At 46.6% G+C, this 25,128-nt stretch overlaps 7 protein-coding genes across 7 annotated transcripts; 3 read left to right on the top strand and 4 right to left on the bottom strand.

Annotated features, from left to right (window-relative positions):
* Window positions 1–3,092: 3,092 nt before the first annotated feature.
* AOL_s00097g415 (uncharacterized protein) lies at window positions 3,093–5,067 on the bottom strand (the record flags this gene model as incomplete). The annotated part of the gene is made up of 3 exons (XM_011126248.1): window positions 3,093–4,199; window positions 4,257–4,878; window positions 4,943–5,067. The coding sequence occupies 3 exons, from the start codon at window positions 5,065–5,067 to the stop codon at window positions 3,093–3,095; spliced, it is 1,854 nt and encodes a 617-aa protein (XP_011124550.1).
* A 3,904-nt stretch (window positions 5,068–8,971) lies between these two features.
* AOL_s00097g414 (uncharacterized protein) lies at window positions 8,972–12,935 on the bottom strand (the record flags this gene model as incomplete). Its single annotated transcript, XM_011126247.1, has 6 exons — window positions 8,972–9,064; window positions 9,199–9,333; window positions 9,413–9,985; window positions 10,050–12,224; window positions 12,286–12,642; window positions 12,711–12,935. The coding sequence occupies 6 exons, from the start codon at window positions 12,933–12,935 to the stop codon at window positions 8,972–8,974; spliced, it is 3,558 nt and encodes a 1,185-aa protein (XP_011124549.1).
* A 489-nt stretch (window positions 12,936–13,424) lies between these two features.
* Window positions 13,425–15,771, top strand: AOL_s00097g413 (uncharacterized protein; the record flags this gene model as incomplete). Its single annotated transcript, XM_011126246.1, has 3 exons — window positions 13,425–13,566; window positions 13,628–13,795; window positions 13,853–15,771. The coding sequence occupies 3 exons, from the start codon at window positions 13,425–13,427 to the stop codon at window positions 15,769–15,771; spliced, it is 2,229 nt and encodes a 742-aa protein (XP_011124548.1).
* A 253-nt stretch (window positions 15,772–16,024) lies between these two features.
* Window positions 16,025–17,278, bottom strand: AOL_s00097g412 (uncharacterized protein; the record flags this gene model as incomplete). The annotated part of the gene is made up of 5 exons (XM_011126245.1): window positions 16,025–16,444; window positions 16,535–16,751; window positions 16,834–16,877; window positions 16,954–17,003; window positions 17,095–17,278. 5 exons carry the CDS (start codon window positions 17,276–17,278, stop codon window positions 16,025–16,027), a joined length of 915 nt encoding a protein of 304 aa, XP_011124547.1.
* Window positions 17,279–18,759: 1,481 nt separating this feature from the next.
* On the bottom strand, window positions 18,760–19,857 carry AOL_s00097g411 (uncharacterized protein; the record flags this gene model as incomplete). The annotated part of the gene is made up of 4 exons (XM_011126244.1): window positions 18,760–18,918; window positions 19,004–19,191; window positions 19,453–19,666; window positions 19,801–19,857. The coding sequence occupies 4 exons, from the start codon at window positions 19,855–19,857 to the stop codon at window positions 18,760–18,762; spliced, it is 618 nt and encodes a 205-aa protein (XP_011124546.1).
* Window positions 19,858–20,349: 492 nt separating this feature from the next.
* AOL_s00097g410 (uncharacterized protein) lies at window positions 20,350–21,539 on the top strand (the record flags this gene model as incomplete). The annotated part of the gene is made up of 4 exons (XM_011126243.1): window positions 20,350–20,494; window positions 20,614–20,625; window positions 20,662–21,420; window positions 21,481–21,539. 4 exons carry the CDS (start codon window positions 20,350–20,352, stop codon window positions 21,537–21,539), a joined length of 975 nt encoding a protein of 324 aa, XP_011124545.1.
* Window positions 21,540–23,442: 1,903 nt separating this feature from the next.
* On the top strand, window positions 23,443–24,779 carry AOL_s00097g409 (uncharacterized protein; the record flags this gene model as incomplete). Its single annotated transcript, XM_011126242.1, has 3 exons — window positions 23,443–23,984; window positions 24,080–24,470; window positions 24,540–24,779. 3 exons carry the CDS (start codon window positions 23,443–23,445, stop codon window positions 24,777–24,779), a joined length of 1,173 nt encoding a protein of 390 aa, XP_011124544.1.
* Window positions 24,780–25,128: the final 349 nt, after the last annotated feature.

The raw sequence follows: 25,128 nt of genomic DNA, 5'->3' as shown, positions 1-25,128 counted from the left end.
CCGACAAAATAACCTCAAGCTTTTCTTTTCATTCTAGATCTGTAGTAGATCAGGAGGAGCTTGTTTTGCAGGATTTTTGGAATGTGAAACAAAAAAGGTGGTGGCAACGGCAGAGGACAGATAATCTATGCAGATCATGTGGGAGCTCGGCAACCACCACTTCGCCCTCTCATTCATGTACATCAAAAATGACGAACAAATCGGTCATAGTAATCGTTGATTTTGGTTCAAAAATAGACGACGCAAACTATGACACGGAAATTAAAAGCTGCAAACACGGCTCCTCGCTAGAATTCCATCCGCCCATGCCCGGCAGGTGTAAATCACAAGTTCACTGTCGAGATTGCATTTTTGGTAACGGCATGCAATTATTGTCGAAAGTGATGTGATCGCCTTGTGCCGCTAGATTAAAGGCCGACAATAACAATATCGTGGATGCCAAGTTCGAGATGCAGATGTGCATAGACGGACAAGAGCATTGTAGACGCATGCAAATATGGCCTGATCTCATTCATGAGCTTTCCGCTAACTTCTGCGGGACGTGGTCCTCAGCTCATTTGTGTCTACTGCGTCGATTTTTTCGTACACCAGGGAAAAAGCAAAATACTTTCACGATAACTATCGTCGCCGAGGGGGGACAGTGTCTACACAAGGGTTAATAAGCTCGCTTCTAAGAGATCTAAAATAATCTAGCGCGATCTCCTCCCGAAATGGGAGGCGAGAACGAGTTAGCTAGCGCGTCACCGTAATGCCGATGGCTGTTTTCTGGAGAAAACCGGGGTGAACAACGGCAGTCCGGCGATAGACACTCCATATGCAAGAGTGGTCTGATAATTTGCTTCTAGACATCGACCAGGGCTTTTGGCAGAGAGCATATTCTCAAATGCTGCACCTGATTGCAGTGCCCTAGAGCAGGCAGAAATATTTGCTGTGATCGAGCAACTTTAAACCGATGTCACTGCTAAAAACGCTGGGGAGGGAATGTGTGGGAGCCATGAAAGATCTGAGCAAGGCTTGTATTCTCCGATGGCCTAGGAGGACGCCACACCCATGCAGGTAAGGTATGCATACTAAGCATGGATCTACTTGCCATCGGCCTTGCTATGTGGGGGATAAGCATATGAATCTTGCGCCAATACTTCTGCTTCTCCAGCTTTTTCTTCTTTTCCAACAGACGCCCAGATATGCAGCATTCTTGGAGGGAACCGTGACCTACTTATAATTATATTTTCTTATGCCCTGATCCATAACCTAGTATATTAAGTGCAAGGAATGGGATTAATAGGCAATTGCTTTTTGTGTTGGAAAATAATATGTGCGGTTCGAGACAGTGGTGAACCGTAGGATGAGGCTATCCGTCGGGATCTACGGACGTCGGATCCGCGGACCGCTGGTCGTGTGACGAGCCTCACCACTCATGAATACGTATACCAATATCGCAATGATTATGTAACTTTGGCATCACATTCCCACGAAATTCAAAAGATGTTTCTTGTTTCGCGATATTTTATGCAATATTGCAAGCAAGCATACTTGGCTTGATGCCCAGTCCAGTATCTCCGTTCTTATCTCGAGATCGTCGATTATTTCTGGGATACAAGTCTGAATCTCGAATGCACCGGCTGGATCTGGCTAGAAAGTAAAAATCAGTTATTCCGGCGAGGACCCCTTGGCTTTCCCTGCCAAAAAAAGGAGTACTCTCTTCTAACGGACTTTGGAGATGTGGTCGTCCTTGGCGGAACATTGTCACTTTTGAAGTTGGGTATCTTTGCTCACAATTAATTCTATGCCTTCGCAAGGCGAACTCCGATGCTTCAAAAAAAGTTCGGATGAAGACTACCTCAAAGCCGGCTACCGGAACCATAACCTGCGAATCGCGAAACTTCTAACCAATTAAAATGTGTCCTTTTGAAGTGGTTTTAAAAGATACCAAAAGGAGTCACGTCACAATAAGGTCTGGCGTCTTCCCGAGTGGCTGGCCCCATTCGCTCTCGTCTCGCCCATGGCTCTAGAGCGAGGGTCGGATGGGCATCAGCTGGGCAGCCAGGCTTAGCGGGGTATGGATACCCCGAGGTATCCTATCTACCTTAAAGCCAGGCTAAAATCACATAAAACAATGTGACCGAGGGGTGGTCACGAGCTGGTAAATGTAACATTTTGTTTCAGCCCTTTTCTCATTGATTCTCATACTATCTCCATTCGATGGTACTATTTGACGGAAAGATTATGGAACAAGTTCAACCGACGAACCCCTATAGGTTGGCTTAGTTATCCACATTGAAGAAAATAAAGCAGGAAAAATTGCCACATTTTATTTTTATTTATGCATAAAATGCTAATCTTTACATAGTAGGTTAGTTTCCCACCGCTATAGACGTCGACGAAAGAGCTGACAGCTAGGATTGTTATGGACCCACTTATAAAGCTTGGCCCAGAGCGCCCTCGGTTACACACGTGAATACTCTGTGTATTGTATACTTTGTATACCCCGCCGTAGAACTCCGGGATTTCCGGTGTCTGCCAAGTGGTGATATGCATGTTCGTTTTGATGAGTATGAGTCTATGACTATGGGATCCACTACTTTGCAGGTGATAGACATTGAAAGTTCTGAGAATTCCAGGTTTTGATCAGTAGAGTAAAGGTGTTGGCCATATTGCGTAAGGTGGATTCAGTTAGCACCAGTTAGAAGTTTGGGGGGTCAAAGGTCCGTTTTGGTCCGTTTTGATTCGTTTTGATTCAGTCCGCTCCAAGGGAACCTGGAAACAGGGGTCGTAACGCTAGTATAACCTACAAATGGAACAAAGCTAAATGGATATACAGATTAATGTGAAAAGTTTTTTTTTCCAAAGAAAGAGGCTAAATAACATAGTAAGAAAAATAATATACATGAGAAGGCCAAGCCGAATTTTAGGTAAGGAAAGATGCATTGGAGGGATATCGCTTGCTGTGCTGGAAACAACAAATTCGCCTAATAAAAACTCCGTAGAAAAATCACTATTAAACCCGATAAAATAGACAAGGTCCATGATTCCCGAACAAAAAGGTATTAAGAAGAAATTAAATCGGGGCTGTAATCGAAGACACTAGTAGTTTACCAGGTGAAGGATTCTTCATAGAAGTCCATCTCTACTCGGTGTAGCTGGTTGCGAACGGCAGCTCTGACAGAGTCCTGGAAAGGGCCAGGTCCGCAGACAGTTGCAGCAACGGTTCCGATGCTCTCTGCAACCTCGGTATCCATGATCTGATCGAAGTTTGGTCGTCCTGGTCGCAATTCCACAGAGCCAGTAGGCGAGACCTGAGTAATGTCTGCCTTGGGCCGTGTAATATAAACTAGGACCTTGAGAACTTCTCGTCGCTTGTCCATCGACAGGATCTCGCGCATGTAGGGTTCGATCCATTTAACTTGGTCGGTTGTTTTGACGACCCAGATAAGTGTGATCTTACGGGTTGCACAAGCGCCTGCCTGATATTTTTCGATAAGTTGTCGTACGTATCCGAGTTGATGTGTGATACCAATACCGCCGGCGAAAAGTAGTGTTGTACCATAGGATTCGAGTTGATGCATTCCTCCATATGGTCCTTCCACGAAGCCTCTCAGGGTGATAGTCCTATTTGGTGCAGCGTTGGCCTTCTCATAAAGTGTCTTAGTCATTCCTTCTCGGCGAGCGACAAGGAGAGACATCTGTGTTGTGGTAGGTCCGATAGTTGCATTCTTTTCGTCAATAGGGAGATCGCCCGATGCATAACCTTCCTCGTGTAATTTGTTCTGAATAACACCACCCTGTTTCGACACGTTCGAGCTCCAAGCGAGGGAGAATGGATGTGATTGCCAGTAGGAAACTGTCGGGAAGTAGATGTAGACATGTTGGCCAGGTTTGAAGGTCCATGGTCGGGCAAGTTCAAAAGTAACTCTGCAAGCGTCGCCGTCGAGTGCCTCCACCTTGACCTTGGTCATGCTCTTTGTAGAGATATTGCGATAGAAAACTCTAACAAGTCGGATGAAGCGGTCGAGGGACCAGAAAGCAATGGCCAAAATAATATATGGCAGTTGTGGGAGGTTGTCGATCTTTAGATGCATCCAGACGGTATAGAGAATGAGAATGGCCAATCCAATGTGAAGGACAAGGAATGTTTCATAGAAAGCATGTCGGACTGGTGATGGAGTAATCACGAATATCAGCGCAAAAGCGGCGACGGCCTATGCTCGAGTTAGATAACGATTTCAATGGGGAATTAAATAATATAGGAGACTTACGATCATTCCATAAAGAATGAACTCACTCTCAACCAAGCTCTTCTTCACACCCTCGAAGCCTTGGGCATCAACTTTGTTGATGAGCCAAGCTGCGGTGTGAGCAACAGATTGCAAAGCTGCAAGTCTTCCAAGACACCTGTGGATGATGTTGTACGTATCAAAGGAAATCTTGAGAAGTGGAATCAAAATGTTGTTTCTTCCGGCAAGCAAGAAAAGCGGAACCATGTTGACGACTGCTAGAACGCCAGTACGTCCACGGAATTCTGCAACTAGTTCACGCTTTGGCTTACTATAGTCAAGAAGCAATGTGCAGTAGATCACATTGGAAATGACATAGATACCCAAGATAACAGCGTGAAGTCTTGTAGGGAGAGTTCCAATAGTAATGGCCTTGCTTAGTTGAATTTCTGTGTTATGTCTGTGTTTCCAGATTGGTGCAAACCAGAGGTACTTCTTCATTTTCCAGCTAAAGGGGCTGGGCCTTGACCAGTATCTCTGGCTTCTCTGGCTGTTGTCTGTAGACATCAGGACAAGCAGTCTTAGATGCCTCATGGCATCCATAGATATTCTTACAGCGAAGAAGAATAGCACAAGAATGCATGATGTTGTGAATAAACCCTTGCTATAGGCAAATGTTAGATATTGCAACACGTTGATAATACTTTTGTCAAATGCAGCCAACTTACCTGAATTCGTCGTTCCACCACTGATTGACGCCATTAAGGCCCCATGTGTAGAAGTTGATATCATCGGGTGTGTCGTTTGGATCCTGGGCATCCCATGTTGTATGGCTCGCTCGTGGGAGAATCATCTTATACTATAGTAATACGACCCTTCAATGAGGTCGTAACTTGAAGGACTTGAAGTATGTATTTGGAAGGTTGATTGATGAGTCCAAATAGATATCTTGTTGCGAGAGCTAGAGTATTTATGCTTAAAAGGGATTGGCTTCGTCGTAGACCCTTATTGTATTGATGTAAGCTGTTTGATATGTGTAGACGATGTCGAATTGAAATAAGCTCTATCACAAAAGAGCTGCTCCAGGGATATATTATGGGGTCAGAAAAAAAGTCGGAGAATGGATGTGGAGAAATAAACGGGGTAAGAAGCTATGCAGCAGCACAGCGAATATAAGAAAGAGAGGGTGTGACCGTTAGGAATAATAACATCAAGGATTGTAACCACAACGGGAACAAGGTTTACTATTCTCGTGAGTGAACAAAACCTGACGATAAGACTAGAATGACCTGATGACGTTAGGGACGAATTCAAAAGTGGTGTCGAAGTGTTCCCAGAATAAGTTCTAATATCAGACCGTCTTGGAACGGGGTGTGAGAGAATGAGACAAGCTTAAGCTTGAGGCTGGGTGTTAACAATATGCAATCTTGCCGCGGGCAAGATCTTACGCAAAAAGAGAAATGGTCCGGAAGCTCTGCCTCCTTGCAAGTGTATATAGAGAAAGTATGGGCAAAGACAAGAAGTGGACTCCGAAGGGACAAGAGAAAAAGAAAAGATACTTTCAACGTCGAGGGGAGAAAAGAAAGGTCGACAATATCAAGTCGAAGTGCAAGGTTCTGCAAGACGTAACGCTGCAGGTCGACCGGGACCACGCTTGAAGGACCGAAAGAGTGGGACTGCTAGGTGCTTGTGCAGTTCATGCAGGCAGGCAGTGTTCAAAAGCGTGGGCGGAAATGTGACCGGCCTGTCGCGATAAAATAGCTAGTGGGAATGGAATACCAGGGAGCCGAACAAACACCAAGGCTGAACGGCGAGAAGTAGTCTAAATCCCCCCCTTGGCAGATACACAGATTAAGCCAGGGCCTTTTTCTTAAGGGAAAAGATCACCCGCAGATGCCGACAAATCTTTTAAAGGGTAAATTGACTGTCTGTTCAGAAATATATTAGTTTTCTTGGGCCTGTCCTCGTAAAGAAAATGGCGCCTGGGGATAAAAACATCGGAATGTTGACTGCCATTGTTGGTAGCAGAAAGCTTGAAACAACCGGCGATTTCTCTGGGTGGTCAACCGCACTGGAATGGAAGATTGGTACTCACTGAAAGAATATATAAGAACAGGTACGGTCCCGCCTGGATCAAAAACAAAAGCAGATGCAGAAATGTCCGATAGCAAGTCTTGAAACCAGATGACCGATATATCCAACTCTTGTACTGGGGTAAGTCGGTTGGTTCCGAAGAGAAAGGATTGTCGGTTTGCTATCAGGTATTGATTGATATCCGAAACTTTTGATCGATTTCAACGATATGGTGCTCGAGAAAGCCGCACTGCCGCAATCTTTCCTTTCCTTAAATTTCCTTCTTCTTTTCAGATGCTCTCCTCAAGAGTGCCCAATAAATTCTATAATTATGCTGTAGTGAATGGATAATAACCTTGAAATGATCAAATGATTGAACCGACGAAGTCTAGTCGAAGTGTCGTGGGAATAAAAGGAATGCGATCTAGAAATCAACTCTCGATAGAGAGGACAGAAAAAAATGAATGTCTATAGAATGAGAAAGATGCAACTAACGAGAATAAAAGAGAGTCAGAGGAATTGTCGTGTCCTAAGCCACGTTCTATCTACAACGTTAACGTTCGAGTACCACCGCACTAGAACTGACGTGTGTAGTGTCAAAACAAGAAAACGAGAGAAACGTATGAGAGTGGTGTTCTCTTTAAGGTCCGGATTTTCAAGATCCATTCACCGGCCCCGTAAGCTCCTTGGGAGCCCTGATTCGAAGCGAAGGTACCCCTTAATGGTGTCCACCAACTACCAACTCCCAACCAATAAGTGGAGGTGTCTCTTTCATGCGCATGGATTGTTTAGCACGTTGAGTGGCTACTAAGCCACTACCGGAAACCCCAAGCATCTCGACAGGACTAAAGGCGTGATGGTGAGATGAGGTACGGTGAAAGGAGAAACTTCAGTATGGCTAAGCTCTTGGGAGGATCTTGGGCGAGGGCAGACCATTGTCGACGCAGGGGCAAGATTCGTGTGCCCGTAACCCTGGTGGAGTCAGCATTTTTTTTTCATCCAATCACTTCGGGTGCACCGCTACAGCACCAAAAAAGTGACTTCGAGACACGCCGTCGATTGGCCTGGCGCTCTGGTACCTGCAGCTCCGAGACAGAGACAAACAGGGATCCAAGATCTTTGGTCCTCCACGCCTTCCCTTTATATTGCGGCGCATGCAATCTGAAACGAACCGTCACCAAATGCGGGCAGCCGCTGGTTCGTAGACGTATTTTGACAGAAAGCAGCGTAGTATTTTCGAATTCTATTTTAAAGATGTCCCAAAAATTGCACAATGTTATCGTACCCGGGCGAAGCCGCTCGCAAATTGTTGGTTCCATCAACAGGCGACTTGAGTATATTATACCAACAGAAAGTACCCGAAAATACTCTTAGATTTGTTTAAGTTTATTTTCAAATACAACTGCTCCATCGGTTAGCTATCCAAAAGTCTCAAAAAAAAAAAAAAAGGGCCGTCTCGTCGCTCGACACCGAAATCGATATCGTCTTGCCAAACACTCCTGAAATCAAAGTTTGCTTTTCACATGGTTTAAGATATACTGTGTATCGCCACCAACGGCACTGAAATTGCCCAAAGGAGCATTGGCCGGATCTTCCTGCGTGATAACACGGAAAAACCTTTGTCTTGGGATCTCGGGGGGTTCGGGCTTGGCTATTGATACGAGACTTGGCCGTATAATAGCATTTGAGAAACGGAAGGTATAATCGAGAGGCCTGGCCCTGTGGCGGTATGGCCTGATAAACGTGCCAAATATTTCTGTTCTTTGGCTCTTTTCCGAGATCTCATTTTTGCTATTAAAGGACCCTCGAGTTTCATATTAATCGGTGTTGACGCCTTCGCTCGTGTTGATGTGGTTGACCCACGCTGGCCCAGATATGTTTCGAAACGCCAGTGCAAGCGGTCAGACCACTTCTTAAATTCGGGACCCACTTTCGATCTCAGTGCGCGTCCTGATTCTTGGGAATCCGGCCATATCTTCCAATATATCAGAAACAGTCCCACAAATCATAGAATGTTCTTTTTCAAGGACCAGGCAGGTGCGCTTCTTCTGACATACATAAACAGGATCTAAGTACGTGGCCGGCGGGGTTACGACGATTATTCCATATTATTCGCGGCTCGCATCAGCGGAATGGTCTCAAGTGTATTCATGATGTTGTTATCAATCGACTATCAGACGATATTCGACATTCAGAGCGGGATTCTAAGAATGATTGAAGTTGACCGGACCGAGATTCTAGAGAAACGTCAAGATAAGATCGGAGTGATCGGATCTACGCCACCATGTCACAGGCGAGATGAGAGGTGGTTCGTGCGTGCTCGAGATCCCATGATGAATTCTGGTTTGCTACTATGAGGCTCCCAAAATGGGATACGCTCCCGTCGGCTCGTCGGGAGATTTTCCCTGCTGCGAAACAGCCTCATTCCCCATTTTGATTTCATAAGCCTGGTTATCCTGCCCAAATTCATCAACAAGAATTTTCCTCCTTCATTCAAAACACCATCACTAAATATTCGGATATCGTCATCCACCCGAAGCTACGCCAAGATGATAGTGCATACGAAGCAGATCCTGAAAAAAAAAAAAAAACTCATGATCTTGCCGTTGCATCAGCAGCTACTAGGACATAGCCACGACTGCTGACGATGTAGCTGTTTCGTAGATTTCATTGTATCTGCCTGCTCATGGCTCCTCAGGAGCTGATGATGTCCCCGCCTCTGCGGACTCTATCCTCGGCCCTATTTCCTCACATTTGTCGATAAACTCGCCATTAACCTAGGTTATCCACAATTGAAATTGGATCAGTGACCTGCCGCTTCTTGGGATGTGTCACACAAAACGCCGGATATGCACCGACATTGAGTGGTCTCCACCCTTGGTGGGGGCGAACCATGGCTCCAACCACATACCTTGACATTCAACGTCTTTAGCAACGCAAGTTCAACTTTTTTCTCGTTTTTGACCCGAACAAGATCACGTAAAGCACTGATAAGAAACCCAGACAAAATTTGAACCGACCAATTGTCAGGGATTACGTTAAGCACCTTTATAAGATATTGGTCAGCCCATTAAGAACCCACTGGTTTGTCAGTTTCAGTATAAGCTCTGGGGGAAAGTGCTCACATGTTGGACGTCCAGCCAGCCTCCAAAACGGTCTAGGAGTGAACTTGTCTGTTCTAGCCGAGCTTCATAGTCACTAATATTTAGGAACTCCACCAGCAGTATATTCAGCATTCTGCTCTGTTCGTCCCGTGGTAATGGTTGGATCGAGCCTGATCTGGACCGTTGAAACATAGACAGCGCTCCGTACAAGCAATAGTTGATGGCGGTATCAAAATCCTTCAGCGAATGACACAGCATCTTGAGGACCTCCTCGTGGTTCTGTTCCTTGCTGTAAAATATGACCATCTCCGCAATAAGCACCTCTTTCCACGGTTCCACCTTGGCTGCGACTTCTGCAACATTGTAGGGGGTTGGACCACTCAAAAAATCCAATAATACAGCTCTGTTCCGCCACCACTCTTCCCCTCTCGCATTGTCATTTAGAAATTCGCTGTATGTAGGCTTCGGAGGATGTAGAGCCCGATAAAATTCTGTCGTCAGGTGCACATCCTCCTTCAAGTTCGGATTGTTCTCCAGGTCCGCGATCATTTGGTCAAGGAAAAGGGAAATGAAATCGTTAGCATATGCAATATTCTAATTTTTCGTTAGTCTATCGTCCTTATTGAGATGAGGAAATATGTCTTGCCTTTTTTTGTACCACAAGGTACTCCAAGTAATCCTTTACTGCGTATGGTGCGTCTGCCTTTAGTATTCTTAAGACAGTTTCGGGCGAGAATTGTACTTTGTTCGTCTCGTCTGTGAAGAACTGCACACCAAGTTTGGGATTCCTCCTCGCAAGCCATCCACCGTACTCCTCGACCAGCACCGGGTCCTTGATCCTCTTCAGGTAGTCTTTGACAATTAGTTCGCCATCGGGGAACTCTCCGTTCTCCGTCCCGTCTCCCTTAGCTAAAATTCGTCGCCACGTTGCAAGGACGTCTCGGTATTGCTTCTGTTTTGCGTACAGCCTACTGAGAACAAAGAGGCGCCCGAACTCCTCGAGAATAGTGATTGCTTTAGGGATATCGTCGACACCAGAATCTACTAGTCCATATAGATCTTGACGGATGGCCCTCTCGATACCTTCCAACGCAGGCGTAGGCTTTAAAGTCGTCTGGTCGAGAATCAATAGTACCCGTAGATACGCCGCGTCGATGGTTGCGAAAACTTGCTCCTTGTCCTGTACACTCTCCAAGCCTTTCTTTTTCCTCCAATCCTTAAGATATCGACTTAAGAAATGAAGCGTCCCTCGATCCGTTATTGAGGTGTTCCTCTTATCGTATAATAGTGAACGTAGGAGATCTTGGATACCGCCGTAAACCCACAAACCGTTGCTCTTCTTGTCGATGACGATATCCCTCCGGAAAGATGGCCCAAAGAGGGCTACAACGAGTCGGGGATCGACACCACCCTGCCGAAGTGCTTCATCTGTTTGAGAAAGAGTATCCTCGGACACGCTACTCGCAGACATTAAACAGATTCCTAATAGTAGAAGCCCTAGCTTTTGTCTTATAAATCCCAGCTCATGGAATCTTGCCTCAGTCGTTGGTTCCATGCTATGGACAGCTGCCAAACACCTTAGAATTACAGGGACATCTCGTGTTGAGGCTGCATCAATTGATTGCGGTAATTGTGAATCCATAAGGAGAACCATTGGCGTCTCAAGCATTGAGTAAATCTTGTTTCCTATTGTAAGGACGAGGTGAGAGGACGTAGTACTTATACGGGTAGCAATAGTTTCTTCTTCTGCATTGCGCTTTCGATCAGCTTCGTCCGCTGTGGCCTCATCTGAGGACAGGTAATCGGATGTTTCGCCAGCGGCGTCCTCAGAAGTAGAAGGAGGTTGAGGGTCTGAGTCTTTCGGTGTTTCTTCAACTTTCCCGGATACTTCTGCCTCGTCGAAATCTTCCGCAGTGTCTTCTTCTGGACCAGGCAGTTTGGTTATCGTCGAAAGAGGCTCGATCGGAATGGCCGATCTCTTCCTTCTCGAGGGCTGTTTCTCAACGATGTTCAACTTGACTAACTTGAGGAGACGGGCGACTCTCGGGATACCACCGACTTCTACACCGACCGTTCGGGACACCCCGACTGATGAAGCCTCAAACTCGCTCGGGCTCTCTGTTGGAAGTGGTAGGACCTGCTTTATAGGCCCATACACGCCACCAGACGGCGCTGCGGCCTCTTCCAGTCGATGGCATTCCACTGGATGCTCACCCCCTACAATCGCAACTACCCATGATTGGTCTATCAAAATCTTGTTAGGGTACCTGGTGAATTCTAATGTACCACGAAGGACAGGTTCGCCATTGATATCGAAAAACAATCCAACAGCTGCCTCGTTCAGTTCTGTTCCGGTAGTCACTAGAAACTCGTTCGGGCTTGGAGAGGCTATATTAGGACTTAGAGTTGGTTTTGGAGTGGGCGGTGGGTTTTGCACTGTCGGTTGAGGGGTCCCCGCTCTCGATCGTGCTTCTTCTTGTGATGCTCTCGGGGCAGGCGATCCAGCCCTCGAGCCTGTATCAGATGGCACGGGACTATGGCCGTGAAGGTCCGCAGAAGGCCTCCTTTCAGCCGCACCAGCTGGAGTCAGGCTCCCAGTTCGGGAATGGCTTCTCATGGAACCCCCAGATTTCATTCGCAGGGAGCCAGTCGGAGGATTGGGAGATATAGATCGCATAGGCTCTGCGTCGATGGGAGATGTTGTTTGCCTTATTGGCGGGAGGGGAATCATTTTGTTATCATTGATATCGACAAGCGCATAGCTTTGATTGTTCGCAAGGCATGCACGATGCTGTCGTAGCGAACATTCTAAAGACTGAGGGAACGGAACATCCTATGTCATCGTGAGGTTAGGTGGGAATAGTGATACTTTATCGCCCATGCAGTTAACTTACCCTTATGAGCCGCACCTCAGCTCCAACTCGAAGTAATCTAATCATCCGCCTCTGCCCTACAAAGACTACCACACCCCGAGGATCTCTAATTTCAGCCTCGCCTTCTGCTAGGAGTCCTCTGAGGGCGAGATCGTTCTCGTCTACTGTAACCCATGAGACCTCCTTTAACTTTGTCGCAACTGGCGATAGTTCTGGGAGCGTGTAGAAAGATAGCTGATTATTACATATAACAGCCGCTCGTTCAACCGGCCCAAGCAATAAGATTTTCTGAACTCCGGGCGGGTTCTCTAAGTTTGCAGGCGGGGGTGAGAGGGGTAATCTAAATGCAAATATGTACTGGGATTGCTCTCCAGGCTCCTAAAAACAATGTCAGTAATGTCCTAAGTCAGATATCTAAGATCTAAGTAGCATCGCCATGAACCTACAGCCGGAATTTTCATAAAGTGTAATATCTCTCCAGCCGATGTCCCCACATACAGATGATCCCCCCAGATATCGACACAATTGACTTGAACATTCTGCTGCTCCCCAGTATCCAGTGGCAGGTCGTCTACAAGCTTTTGCAGTATATACGGCGCAGCTCGTTCATTGGCGCCCACATCGCCTGCTACAAGGGACGAAGCTCTTGGTGGAAGCGCAGCGGTCTCCATAACATCATGTCCCTCGCTATCGGCCGGTCGGAGAGTTTACGCTCTTATCATGCTGCTTCTAGCAATATTCGGGTATATGCGACCGGTATTTCTTAGATTTCATGCGACGATATCCGCCGTTGGTTGAGAGGTCGGTTTTCCAGGTTCCGGGTCCGGGTCCGTGTACGCGTGGAGGCAGTTGGAAGGTTCAAGTTGTTGTGTTTCGTTAGTAGCTGCCATATTTACCATGGCCTTTTCAACCCCAACTTCCGACAAGTCCGTCGATGAGCTGCCCAGCGGCCACAGTCCCAACACCCAGCCCCTCCGAAACACCACATTAACGAATCCATCGCTGCACGAGGCAGCGAGCGACTGCGGTCTCTGAAGGATACACAGGTTTATGGGGTTTCGGGCGTACCTATAAGGCCTTATTATTTGACAGTTCGGGTAGTAAAAGGAGTAGGAAAGCGAAGGGGTGCTACGGAGTTACTAGAATTATAACTCGTCGCCATGTCGCAATCAGGGTCACCGAACGGAACTCCTAGGAGTAGCCAGGACGGAGGAGCTTCGGATAAGGCCCGATCCTCTCTCGATGCTGCAGGCGCAGGGGATGCTGAAAACGCCTTCCAGAAGGCGATTGCGGTTTGGAGGAGTATGTCCTATCAACCATAGCGCGACGCTTGCCGTGCTACTTTATGCTGACTATGAGGCAGGCATCGATTTATCATCACTCCAAAAGCAGCTCGACTCGGAAGCTAGTGAGATAATTACGAATCAACGGGACGACTTGGTGGAACGGAAAGAAGTCGCGCAGAAAACGAAGGACTTCCGTAAACTCAGCGATGCTGACAAGCTTGCAGAGTATAAGGGATTGCTAAAGGGTAATTTATGATATCAGATGGAGTGATACATAAAGCGTCTAGCTGACATTGATACAGCGTATCAGCAGTTTATCGATCACATATCCAATCACCGAAAGTCTACCGAGTCTCTATTCTTGAACGTGTACAATCATCTCTCTGAAGCGCCCGACCCATATCCACTGCTGGAGGCGACAATTGATTCCCTTGTCCAATCGGAAGACGTCTCACGGCTTACTTCCGAGAATAATTCGTTACGTACGACGGTCTCGCGTCTTACATCACAGAATCAAAACCTCGAGACACGAATAGATGATCTAAAGAGGGAAGCTTCAAGAAAAGATAATGAAGGAAATAGAGCTCTAGAAAAAGCAGAAGAGGGGTTTCAGGCAGTCCTAGAAGAGAGGACAGCCAACTGGGAGGCAAAGGAGCGCAGCTTGCTTGAGAAAATTGAGCACCAGGAACGAGTAATCAAGGAGCAGAAAGCAAGCTATGAGGCCAGCTTGCGGATGGGCAAGGTTGCGGAAGGTAATGATGATGATGTCGGTGGAGCTAGCTTGGCCGAGCTCGAGATTGTCAGCAGTGACCTTGAACGAACTACCATGCGGTTGACTGAGATGGAGCACCGGAATGAACAGTTGAGGGCACAATTAGCACAGGCTCTTTCAACCCAGAACAGCGCAGGTGGAAAATCTCAAAAGGAACAAGATGAACTTGATGAGGAAATTCAAAGATTGGAGAGTGTCAACTCAAATCTCCTGAAGAAAATGGATAACCTAAAGTCAGAGAATGAGGATAAATTCAGGGACTACGAGAAGAAGGAAAGGCAACTCGAGCGCGAAGTCGATATGATAAAAAAAGAACGCACCGTACTAAAGGACAAGGTTAAGGCTTGGAGCGATTACGACGAGATCAAACGAGAGCTCGAGGTTCTCAAGACAATTGAATTTTCCACTGGTGATGACGACGAAGATGGTCACGCGGACGAAGTCGATGTAGCTGGCCAAAACAAAAAAGAGAGCCTCGAACAGTTACTCTTAGCCCGGAATAAGAAATTAGGCAATGAGCTCACCGTTCTTCGAGTGTCCCACCAGGATCTTAGCAGTCGTCTCTCCGATCTCCAAAGGCAGCTTGACTCGACCTCCAAAGACCTTGCTGAATCGCGAAACCTGAATAACCAACTCGAAGACGATCTCCAAAAAGCTCAATCCCAGACAACGTATGCCAACCCTGCCATGTCGGTAGCAGGGACATACACATCCCGCTACCCCGCTTCACAAGCGGGTCATTTTGGACCACGCGGCGGAGGTCGCGTCTCCCCTACTAGTTCCATTATATCTGGGAGAACCGGCCAACCGAGTTTCGATCAACTCCGCGCCGCAAACGCCGAGCCATCATCTGGTATCCTTCCCATGCTCACTGCCCAACGAGACCGTTACAAAGCCCGCAGCTCCCAACTCGAAGACGAGCTCTCACGGACGCAAGAAACAGTGACGTCTCTCCGCCAGGAGATTGCTAGTCTCCAAAAGGATAACCTTCAGTTGTACGAGAAGACTCGTTATGTATCATCATATGGCCGTCCTGGGGGTTCAAATGGTCGAACAGGCGCTGTTGGCGTACATAATAACCCGACTACAAGTTCCGGATTGTCACTTGACAGATATCGCGCCGCATACGAAGCGAACCTCTCACCCTTCGAGGCATTCAGGACGCGGGAATCTGTAAGAGCATACCACCGCATGGGGGTTCTCGAACGGTTGATGTTTAGCCTTACTCGCATGGTAATGAAAAATAGAATTACAAGAAACCTGTTTGCAGGCTATTGCTTATTCTTGCATTTGTTTTGTATCGGAATCCTGTATTGGGCAGGTATGGGCGAGACGGAGAAGTATGGCGGGGTATCAATGAGTGCTGGCGAGACTATACCTGGCGCTGTGGGAGGGGGGTCGGCGGCTGGGGAATGGAAGGCTGAGGAGGCACCTAATCTAGGGCCGTAGTTAGGTATCGTTTGATTGAGTTTTCTTTGTCTTCTTTGTAAGGGTTCAATGCTAGCGCCGCGCCTAGCTGTCGAAAAGCCGGTGTTTTGATAGAAGTGTATTTTTATGCGCCTATGAATTTTTCACTTGATTTCTATAGTTGGTTGGAGAAAGTAGAATTAATGCATTGGGAACCCCCAAAATAATAGTATACAAGCTATGGGTATCTATCTCCTATATATACATACAGAACACCCTTCACTCTGAAATACGCTTAAGCACTGATTGGCTCCAAGGTAACACTGCCCGCGCTGGTATCCTCAATGAAAATACCACCGTAAGTCAAGCCTTCATTTGGTCTCTTGCTCTGATATCCCTCCTTAACAACGTTGATACCTGCTGGGCCAGTTGGCAACTTCAATAACCCGATGTGGAACTGCCCCTTTCCGCTGGCATCATTGCCAACCGGACCTACAACCTTCGCAAGTGGGGAAAGTCCAGTGCTGTAATACACTGTGATCAGATTGTTATCCCAGTCGCTTTCGATGGCGAAGTTGTGCCATTCATCTTCGGTGAATGGGACATTGAGGAGCTCAGATGGTGCAGAAGAGGTGGAAGAGGAGTAGAGGCGGAGTGTTTTGGCGTCAGCGAGTGGCCATGACTCTGCGAATGGGGTACCAGTTTTTAATTGCCACTAGATTGATATATTAGCTACCATTACGCATCGATGCGCATACCAGAGATTTTGCTGTGCATTAAGACCATAGATACTGAAAGTACTTACAACATGGGAGGAATAGTCCTGTGTCTCAATGAAGACTGGTTGGTACTCGTGGGTGTAGTTCAATGGTCTGGTAGGATCGGTTCTGATGGAGAAGTGGTGGGCTGTAACTCCATTGTTGGTGGCATCGTTACCACTGTTCACCCCGGGAAGGAGCTCGGAACGGCGGAATCCAGTTTGCGCATTCTGTGGACCGCCTGGAGCGAAGATGGACTTGTTACTACTCCAAGTATTAGTACGGTTACCGAAACCGATGAGCTCGAGATCGAGAGCTCTAGTCATCTAAAGTATAGTTTACGCACTTGATCTTTACGATCAACGACTTTCCGTTGAGGGGGACGTCGAACTATTTGACAATGTTAGATATCTATTTTACTACCATATCTGAAATATTGGGCAAGGTGTCTTGTGGATTTCCTTACGAGAGAATCGGGGATATTTGGGAATTGGATAACTTTCGACCATGGTTCCTCTATATAATCGAAATAGGTGTTAGCACGATTCCTGGCTGGGAACATTACATGTATACAATATTGACTGATACAAAGATATTTATTACTTACGTCCCAAGACATATTCCGCATTATATGGACTTGTAGCATAGCTATCGAACTTGGCGGCTCTGAACAATGGTGGAATTCTACCGTCAAAGACGATTGGGTTCGCGCCAATTGTCGTCGTCGTCTTAGTCGTCGGAACGGCCTGCGCAACCGCCGCGAAAATAACTGCTGCGATGATAGACACCATCTTGAAGTTTTTGTTTATCGATACCAACGGTAATTAATTTGCCAAATCGAAAAAAGATTACGGTCCAGATAAGCTTTTCCAACAGAAGACACCAAGAAAAGGGGAAGAAAGATCGAAGAACACCTTGGAACGAGAAGTGGATCTTTTGTATCTCCTTTTATAATCCCTCAACTGTTCCTTAATAAAACCCGGGGTAGCGTTACAAGTGCCATTGGACTAGGGCTTTTACCTCTAGATTTCTGATATGTACAGTATCATAGGCTATAAATGAATCCCGGGTTGACTCGACAAAAGCGGGTATGGGTATGCATCGTGTAATAGACTCGAGATCTCGCATCATATAGCGAGGAGATTTATTACTCATAACCATGATAAAAGAGGGGTTTCTCGGAAAAGAGAAAACCCACGAACGCAATTATGCAAGAAGGAACGTGTTAGCTTGCAGCGAATATATTGATTCGCGAATTCCGTGATGGAGGTTGGGGGATCGGATAAATTGGTGACAGGCTGAAGTTTCTAGATGTTTACTGGATGGGGTAATTTACCGGGATACATGGGTATCTAGGAGAGCTTTGAGAGCGGACCGTAATACCGGGAGCAAATGTACTGAAATATGGGGGGTTGGAGTCATATATAATCTAGGGGGAGTTTGGAATTTGCAATTCACGATTAGGAAGTGTGGAAATTGAAGAGTATGCCATTGTCAGAGGTTGGAGGTTGCATTACATTGGAGGTGTTGCATGTTGCATGTTGTGGAGATCGAGTAAGGTTGTGGCGATCTGTGTAACAAATGTGGCGGTGTATGTTCTACAAAATTGGGCTTTAAAGCTATAAAGGGCGAATTCATCGGTCATCTCGACACAATGCAAGACTAATCAATGCACCCCAGGTTTCTTCAAAGCTACGAATCGAAGGGATGGGCTGCGCAAGAGGCAAACTGCGGATGGTATATGTGAACTTTTTTTGAGGAGTGAGGTCGTGAATCGTGAATCATCTCCATACTTTTAAACTCCTATTTAACATGAAGATAATACCTACTGGGTGTAGTGCTGCGCTACATCTCGAAAAACGTAATGGTTGCTTGGATGATTGTATCATATTCGGATTCCCTCATTCTATAGCATCTTTGCCTTACAGAAAAAACGTCCGGAATAACCCCGAGCCCCAGAACAAAGAAAAATATACAACATGACCCATCAGTCACCCCGTCGCAATCCATAAAAGCGCAAAGACGTTCCAGAAATCGGGTTGGAAGGATCATAAGACCAGCCCTGCTGAGCACTCTCAAACCAGGGTAATACGGGAGCCAGAGTGGATTAAGGTATAACGGGTTGAGGTGGTGTAAGAGATGGTTGAGGAAAAGAAAAAGGTGGGTAGCGGCAGCCATGACATTATATAAAAAAAAGTGTGAGGAAAAAACCTAAAAACACAAGGGACGAAAAACACCCAGGAAAGAGATGCTAAAAGTTAAATCAACATGTTTACGACGAGGTGATCTCGTGTCGCTTGATGTTGGTTAATCTGCCGCGCTGTCTGGTGTTAAGTCTGACGATGGCCTGTTCCTTTGTCTTCTCGACGGACTCATCTTCCTCGGAAACGACAACTTCGATGTGGCAAGGGTTGGACATGTATGGATTGATCTACGATATTATTAGCACTCAAGTTATAGAGAGCAACTAGCCCAATATGTTGGAAGTTGTCAAGCAATTAGACGAGGCGACGTACTCTTCCGTGGGCTCTGTATGTCCTTCTGCGCTGCTTGGGGGCCTGGTTGACCTGAATGTGGGAGATGACGAGCTTCTCGCCGTCAAGACCTTTCGATTCGGCATTGGCCTCAGCGTTCTTGAGGAGACCGAGAAGGAACTCGGCAGACTTCTCTGGCCAGCGACCGAGAGGGGCACCGAACTGCTTGGCTGTACAGTGACAAATTTTACAGTCAGCCAGATTCCCCAAAAATTGTTGCAACTAGCAAATAGCTTCTATATCCCATTTCCAAAAATAATGAATAGAAAACTCCTCCACAGGCCAGTTTCTTGAGCATGAGACTACCAGTTTCCCAGACCGATTGATGTTGTGTAATTGCATTCGTATTCTTATTTTACCCCCCTCTATCCCCAATCTCGAATCCCCCCAGCCTTCCAATAAACACAACATCAAAATTTCAAATAACTAACCTTGAGCGGTTCGACCAGTGCTGCCGTTGAATCTTCTCATTGGGATACACTCCTTCTTCTCCCTGACGTTCTCAAGGTAGACAAGGGCACGAGCGAGCTTCATGCCATTGACAGCCTGAGCAGTCTCACGAGTGTTCTTGAAAGAGACACGGAGGTAAGAACCGCGCGACTTGGCGGACTTGGTGGGGTTTTGGGGAACGGCGGCGTAGCGGACCTATAAGACGAAAAAGATTGCCGTCAGCATGGCTGTCCCTTCGTATATTCGCGGAAATTTCGAGATCTCGATGTTGAGGTATCATGTCGACGGCGGTTGAACGAGCCAGTTCTATCGAGCAGCTTCGGACGCACGCCAGTCGACAAGATTCCAGCATCGAGCATATCGAGAGCAGCAGCAAGACTGACCATTTTGTCGGTGATGGGTGATGTCGTAAAGAAGACCGGGGTATGAAAGTCGAAGTATGTCGGATGGAAGTTGTCGATGTCGTCTGTTTGGCGCTGTTTCTTCTTCGACAGGCGAAAAAATTGGGAGCACACACATTGCAGCCAAGGTGAGGCGTTTGTCCAATCAAAAAGTGTTGTCAGGGCTTCTAACCCTCACAACGCGCCAGTCCCAAAGCGGTTAGTATTGGATTTTAAGCCGCATTGGGCTTGGCAAGAAAGAAAAAGTAAAGAGCATTGGAAAATTTTTGGTTTCAACATCGCGGTAGAAGACACTAGACCTCCCAGCCATCCATCCATCTTTCTCTTCGTCACAACTTTTTCAACCCCAATTCGTGACGATAGACTTAGTTTCTCGTTGCTTTACTTGAGCGCGTGTCTACAAAGCTTGTATCGCATGCTGATACGACAAATACGCAATCTTTTTCGATAATCTTTCTTCACATACAAACCGAATAAATGGCGTTCACACCTAGAGGAGGTCGTGGCGGCGGCGGCGGCGGTCGAGGTGGATTTGGCGGCCGTGGTGGTGCCGGTGGTCGAGGTGGTGCCGGTGGTCGAGGTGGATTCGGCGGTGGCCGTGGTGGTGCTTCAGGTGGAAGAGGTATGCTTTCGCAACATTGTATCCTTCATTTATCGTGTGAACGGTTGATGGTCATTCACCATCGAAGTCTTCGCATGGTATGTTTTTACTCGGTAGCTAATTACAATTCTATCTACCAGGAGGTAGAGGTGGTGCAGGCGGTCGAGGAGCTCCTCGTGGTGGCCGAGGTGCTCCCCGCGGTGGACGTGGTGCCCCTCGCGGTGGTCGTGGAGGTATGAGTGGAGGCGCCAGAGGTGGTGCTAAAGTCGCAATTGAAGTTCACCCACGTCATCCAGGCGTCTTCGTTGCTAGAAGCACTAAGGAGGATCTCCTTGTCACTAAGAACTTGGCCCCTGGAGAGTCCGTCTACGGCGAGAAGCGTATCTCCATCGACGCCCCAGTAGAGGCTAATGCCGACGGCGAAACTGGCGTCCCAACCAAGGTCGAATACCGTGTTTGGAACCCTTTCAGATCAAAGTTGGCTGCTGGTATCCTCGGTGGTCTAGATGAAATCTTTATCAGACCTGGTGGGAAAGTTCTTTACCTTGGTGCTGCTTCTGGTACCTCCGTTTCTCACGTTGCCGATATTGTCGGCCCCACTGGTTGCGTCTATGCCGTCGAGTTCTCGCACAGGTCCGGACGTGACCTCATCAATATGGCAAAGAAGAGAACAAACGTTATTCCAATTATTGAGGATGCTCGCCATCCAATGAAGTACAGAATGCTGGTATCAATGGTCGATGTCGTCTTCGCCGATGTTGCCCAGCCAGATCAGGCCAGAATTGTCGGATTGAACTCCCATCTGTTCCTTAAGGACAATGGTGGTGTCGTCGTCTCTATCAAGGCCAGCTGTATCGACAGTACCGCTGCGCCCGAAGCTGTCTTCGCAAACGAGGTCAAGAGACTCAGAGCCGAGAGAATAAAACCACTAGAACAATTGACACTAGGTATGTGGCCCACAATATCTTTTCTTGGTTCAGGTAAATGATTAACATCCTTGTCTATAGAACCCTTCGAAAGAGACCATTGTGCTGTCGTCGGCAAGTACATTCGCTCGCAGTCTTAGGCAGATTATTTACCCGTTAAGCTCTACAATACCCTACTCATCCACGATAACGCGGCTGCCTCTATCGGCTCTGCAGTCGGTTCGATGACCCTTACGTCGCTTTGTTAATAATCTACCTAAAACTCGGGAGTCCGGAAATCCGTTGTGTCGCCTAAAGTTGAATTCAGGCGACAGGTAGTCCTCAGGTTGTCGAGGATTTCCTACATCCCTCTTGCATAGTTTAATGTCCTCCCCATGTTCTAACCAGGAGTTTGGTTCCTAGTGGCTCTGCTGTTTGTTGTTCTCAGATCTGCCTGTTCGTTTCTGCTTTGCCCTTGCGCTGTATATTATGAATGTACTCTTACTGGAGGTCTAGGATAGCTGTATCAATAAACCTTGATATCGATAGAAATCGAATTTTTAGAGTGCTAGAATACCCAATTGTCCGCCCTTGGAGTGTATTTAACCATTGGGGACTGAAATTATGACCGGGGCCTTGGCTTACCGGTCCCAAAACATTACAATGCTTGTTACAATGCTTGTTAAATCTTCTAACACCAATTAATCCGGGGACATTCACCTCTGCCTCAAACACCAATGTTACTGAATCAAGCTTAGACAGGCCAAACTCGAGCGATATTTATGTAATTACTCGACACCAAAAATCCAACTTGTAGCTCCGCGGCTACGGCTCTAGCGCAGCCCGGCTAGCTTAAGCTTCCACGAATGCGGTTTGATCATGATCCGACACTACAAAAATTGGAACTTTTGCTTGGAGACTATCTAGGTCCGTATTTCCAGTGCTCAGATACTATTTTATTCTACTCACACACCCGGATCACCCCGTCGAAGTGCTTGAAAACTACCTACTACTTATACATTCGAATTCACATGCTTGAAACTGAAATAGGTATGCTTCTATACATGTCTACCGGCTACCGGCCCTTTAAAGGGTTAAAGTTAGAAACAGTTAGCCTTTCAACTGCAATTGTAATTGATGAAAGTGGAGACATGCAATGTTCACAAATTCAAACAGACAAGAGGTATCTGACAGGGACAGGGTTGTGTTATTTCGCATTCGCATTTCTGGTATATATCACAAACACCTCTGTTAACTGGTTTGAACGTTAATTAAACTGCCACCTAATTCCTAGGTTATATAAGTATATACTTCATCCACATATTGATCATAAGTCCAGATATTATCGATCATATGTTTCAGCCCAATTACAAGGGCCAGATGCAATACATCCCTTTGACGTCGGCGAACGCGCGAAAACGGCCATGTAGCCAAGGTCAGAAAAAGCGGCTGAACACGCCAGATCCACGTCCAGAATTCCACCCCGTTTGCTGGCACTCTAAGGAATTGCCATGTTTGTTGCCGATTGGCTTGGTTCAGCCCTACAGCTCCACCCCGTCGCCACCTCCTAGCGAGTAAAAGACGGCTCGAGCACTCCCACCTGGCCAATGCAATGCATAATCAGATTGTTGAATGCAGAGCAAAAACGAAACTCAAATTTTGGGGCATTGGCACATTTGCATGTTTGTACGAATGGCACGTTGCAGGCAGCGATTGATAGTCTTCGGCGCGATATAGGTATAGTTCTTTTGCCATTATTGACATGGGACGAAAAAGCAGATTGCACCTTTCTCTCGGACAAGTGGCTCAATATAGGGAGGTATGCAGTACGGCGCAATGGTAAATAACTGGATTAGTTTTGTCTTTGGTGGAAACTACGAACCGAAATAAGGAGGGCCTGTGGGCTGCCCTAACTGCAGACCTCTATAAAAACAGGCCTTCCCGCCTTCGACAATTTACCGTAGAACAATATTTCGGGAACTTAATCTTTCGTCCTTCGCCAATCTTTCGATCCGATTTCACTTTTGGTCGGTGTATACTTTCCGGTTCCACTATTCTCCCAAGATGCACACCAAAACTTTGTTTACGGCTTCTTTGTTAGCGGTTTCTACAATAAACGCCCAAAGTTTCCTCGAGGTAGTCCAAAAGACGCCAGAGCTCTCATTATTCTCCGCCATAGTCGCTAGTCTCAATGATACTTTCACCGACCTCCTAAAATCCGTCGGCCCCGACGATGCTAGTCGCACGATTCTTGTCCCGAACGACCAGGCCATCCAATCTTTCATGGTGAATAACAACATCAAGTCACCTGCTGATATTCCTGCCGAAAAGGTTATTCCGTTCCTAAGTTATCATGTACTATTGAATAACGTCAGTAGTGCGCAATTCTCATCGCCAGGGGGCGCTGTTGTAGAGACGAAGTTGCAAGATGAACAATACGCGCTTCTACCGAATAACAGTGGACAAGTTGTATATGGGACACAGAAGGCTACTGAAGAGAAGAAAGCGGCGGCGATTGAAATCAAGAGTGGTGTTGAAGGTGGTGCTGTGCAGATTGTGAAACAGGATGTGACATTTAATCAAGGCCTTATTCATGTGGTTGATGGGTGCGTTATAAAGTTCTCTTTCATTGGCAATCGGGATCATGATATCGTCTCAATTGAATATTTATACTAACGATTCCTATTAATGGGGAGAATAGATTCTTGACCCTACCGACGAACTGCTCGAAGACAATTCAGCACCAAGGCGCCGAACGTTTGGTCACATATATTAAGCGTCTCGGCCTTTTGAATACTCTTGACAGTTTCCCCGGTGCCACTTGTTTTGCCCCATCTGATGCTGCAATCGAGAGGGCTCTCCCAGTCCTAATGAATATGACCGATGCCCAATTAATCGATGCAATCAAATTCCACACCCTATTGGAAGCCTATTATACACCAGACTTGAAGGATGGCCAAGTCATTGAAACCTCCTTGGCGGGTGCTTCTATCACTGTTAACATTGTGGATGGGGATTATTATTTTAACGGTGTTTTGGCCAAGACAACCAACGATATTGCAAGAAATGGTGTGGCTTATCTACTTGATGGGGTATGTGTCCTCCCATGTGGTTCGGATTTTCAAAGTTTTACAGGTTAAACAAGTTATGCATGTGAATAGATCATGCCTACCGTATTCAATGGCACCATAACGCCTTCCAAGTCGACTACCTCTGCTCGATCCACCTCCACTACTCCTCCGACTGGCACAAACACTGGTGTAAGCGGAGCTAAGACCACTGGCGCAGGAACAACTACGTCAGCGCCGACCGCTTCCGGTACTCCAAACGCTGCGGCCGCCTTTATGGCTGGGGGCTCGATTCTTATAGCTGGAGTATTGGCTTTGCTCGCAGTTTTCTAAACTAGGGCTAAACACTGTGGTAATGACAGTATATTGTACTTATGGCAGGCACGATATGGATCATGACATCATGTCAACGACATATGGGAACTGGATATATAATCCTCAGTAATGCGGACTTTGAATATCTTTGAAACAGCTTACATATTCTTATAATTTCTGCTTTTTGTGCTATTAGCCTTAGGTATATAGTATAGTACTTTTCTCTCGTAAACCAGACCCGGGGATCCACCGCATGCGCGCAGATAGTATCTGTCAATAAACTCTTATTCACAATTTTTTATCTATATATAATTGCCGTAAAATCGATATATCAATACCGATAACTGTATATAACAATATCTTCTTG

Source organism: Orbilia oligospora (assembly GCF_000225545.1).
Source record: "Orbilia oligospora ATCC 24927 unplaced genomic scaffold scaffold00097, whole genome shotgun sequence".
In the NCBI taxonomy this organism is placed as follows: domain Eukaryota; kingdom Fungi; phylum Ascomycota; class Orbiliomycetes; order Orbiliales; family Orbiliaceae; genus Orbilia; species Orbilia oligospora.
This window is presented reverse-complemented; position numbering and strand designations above follow the sequence as displayed.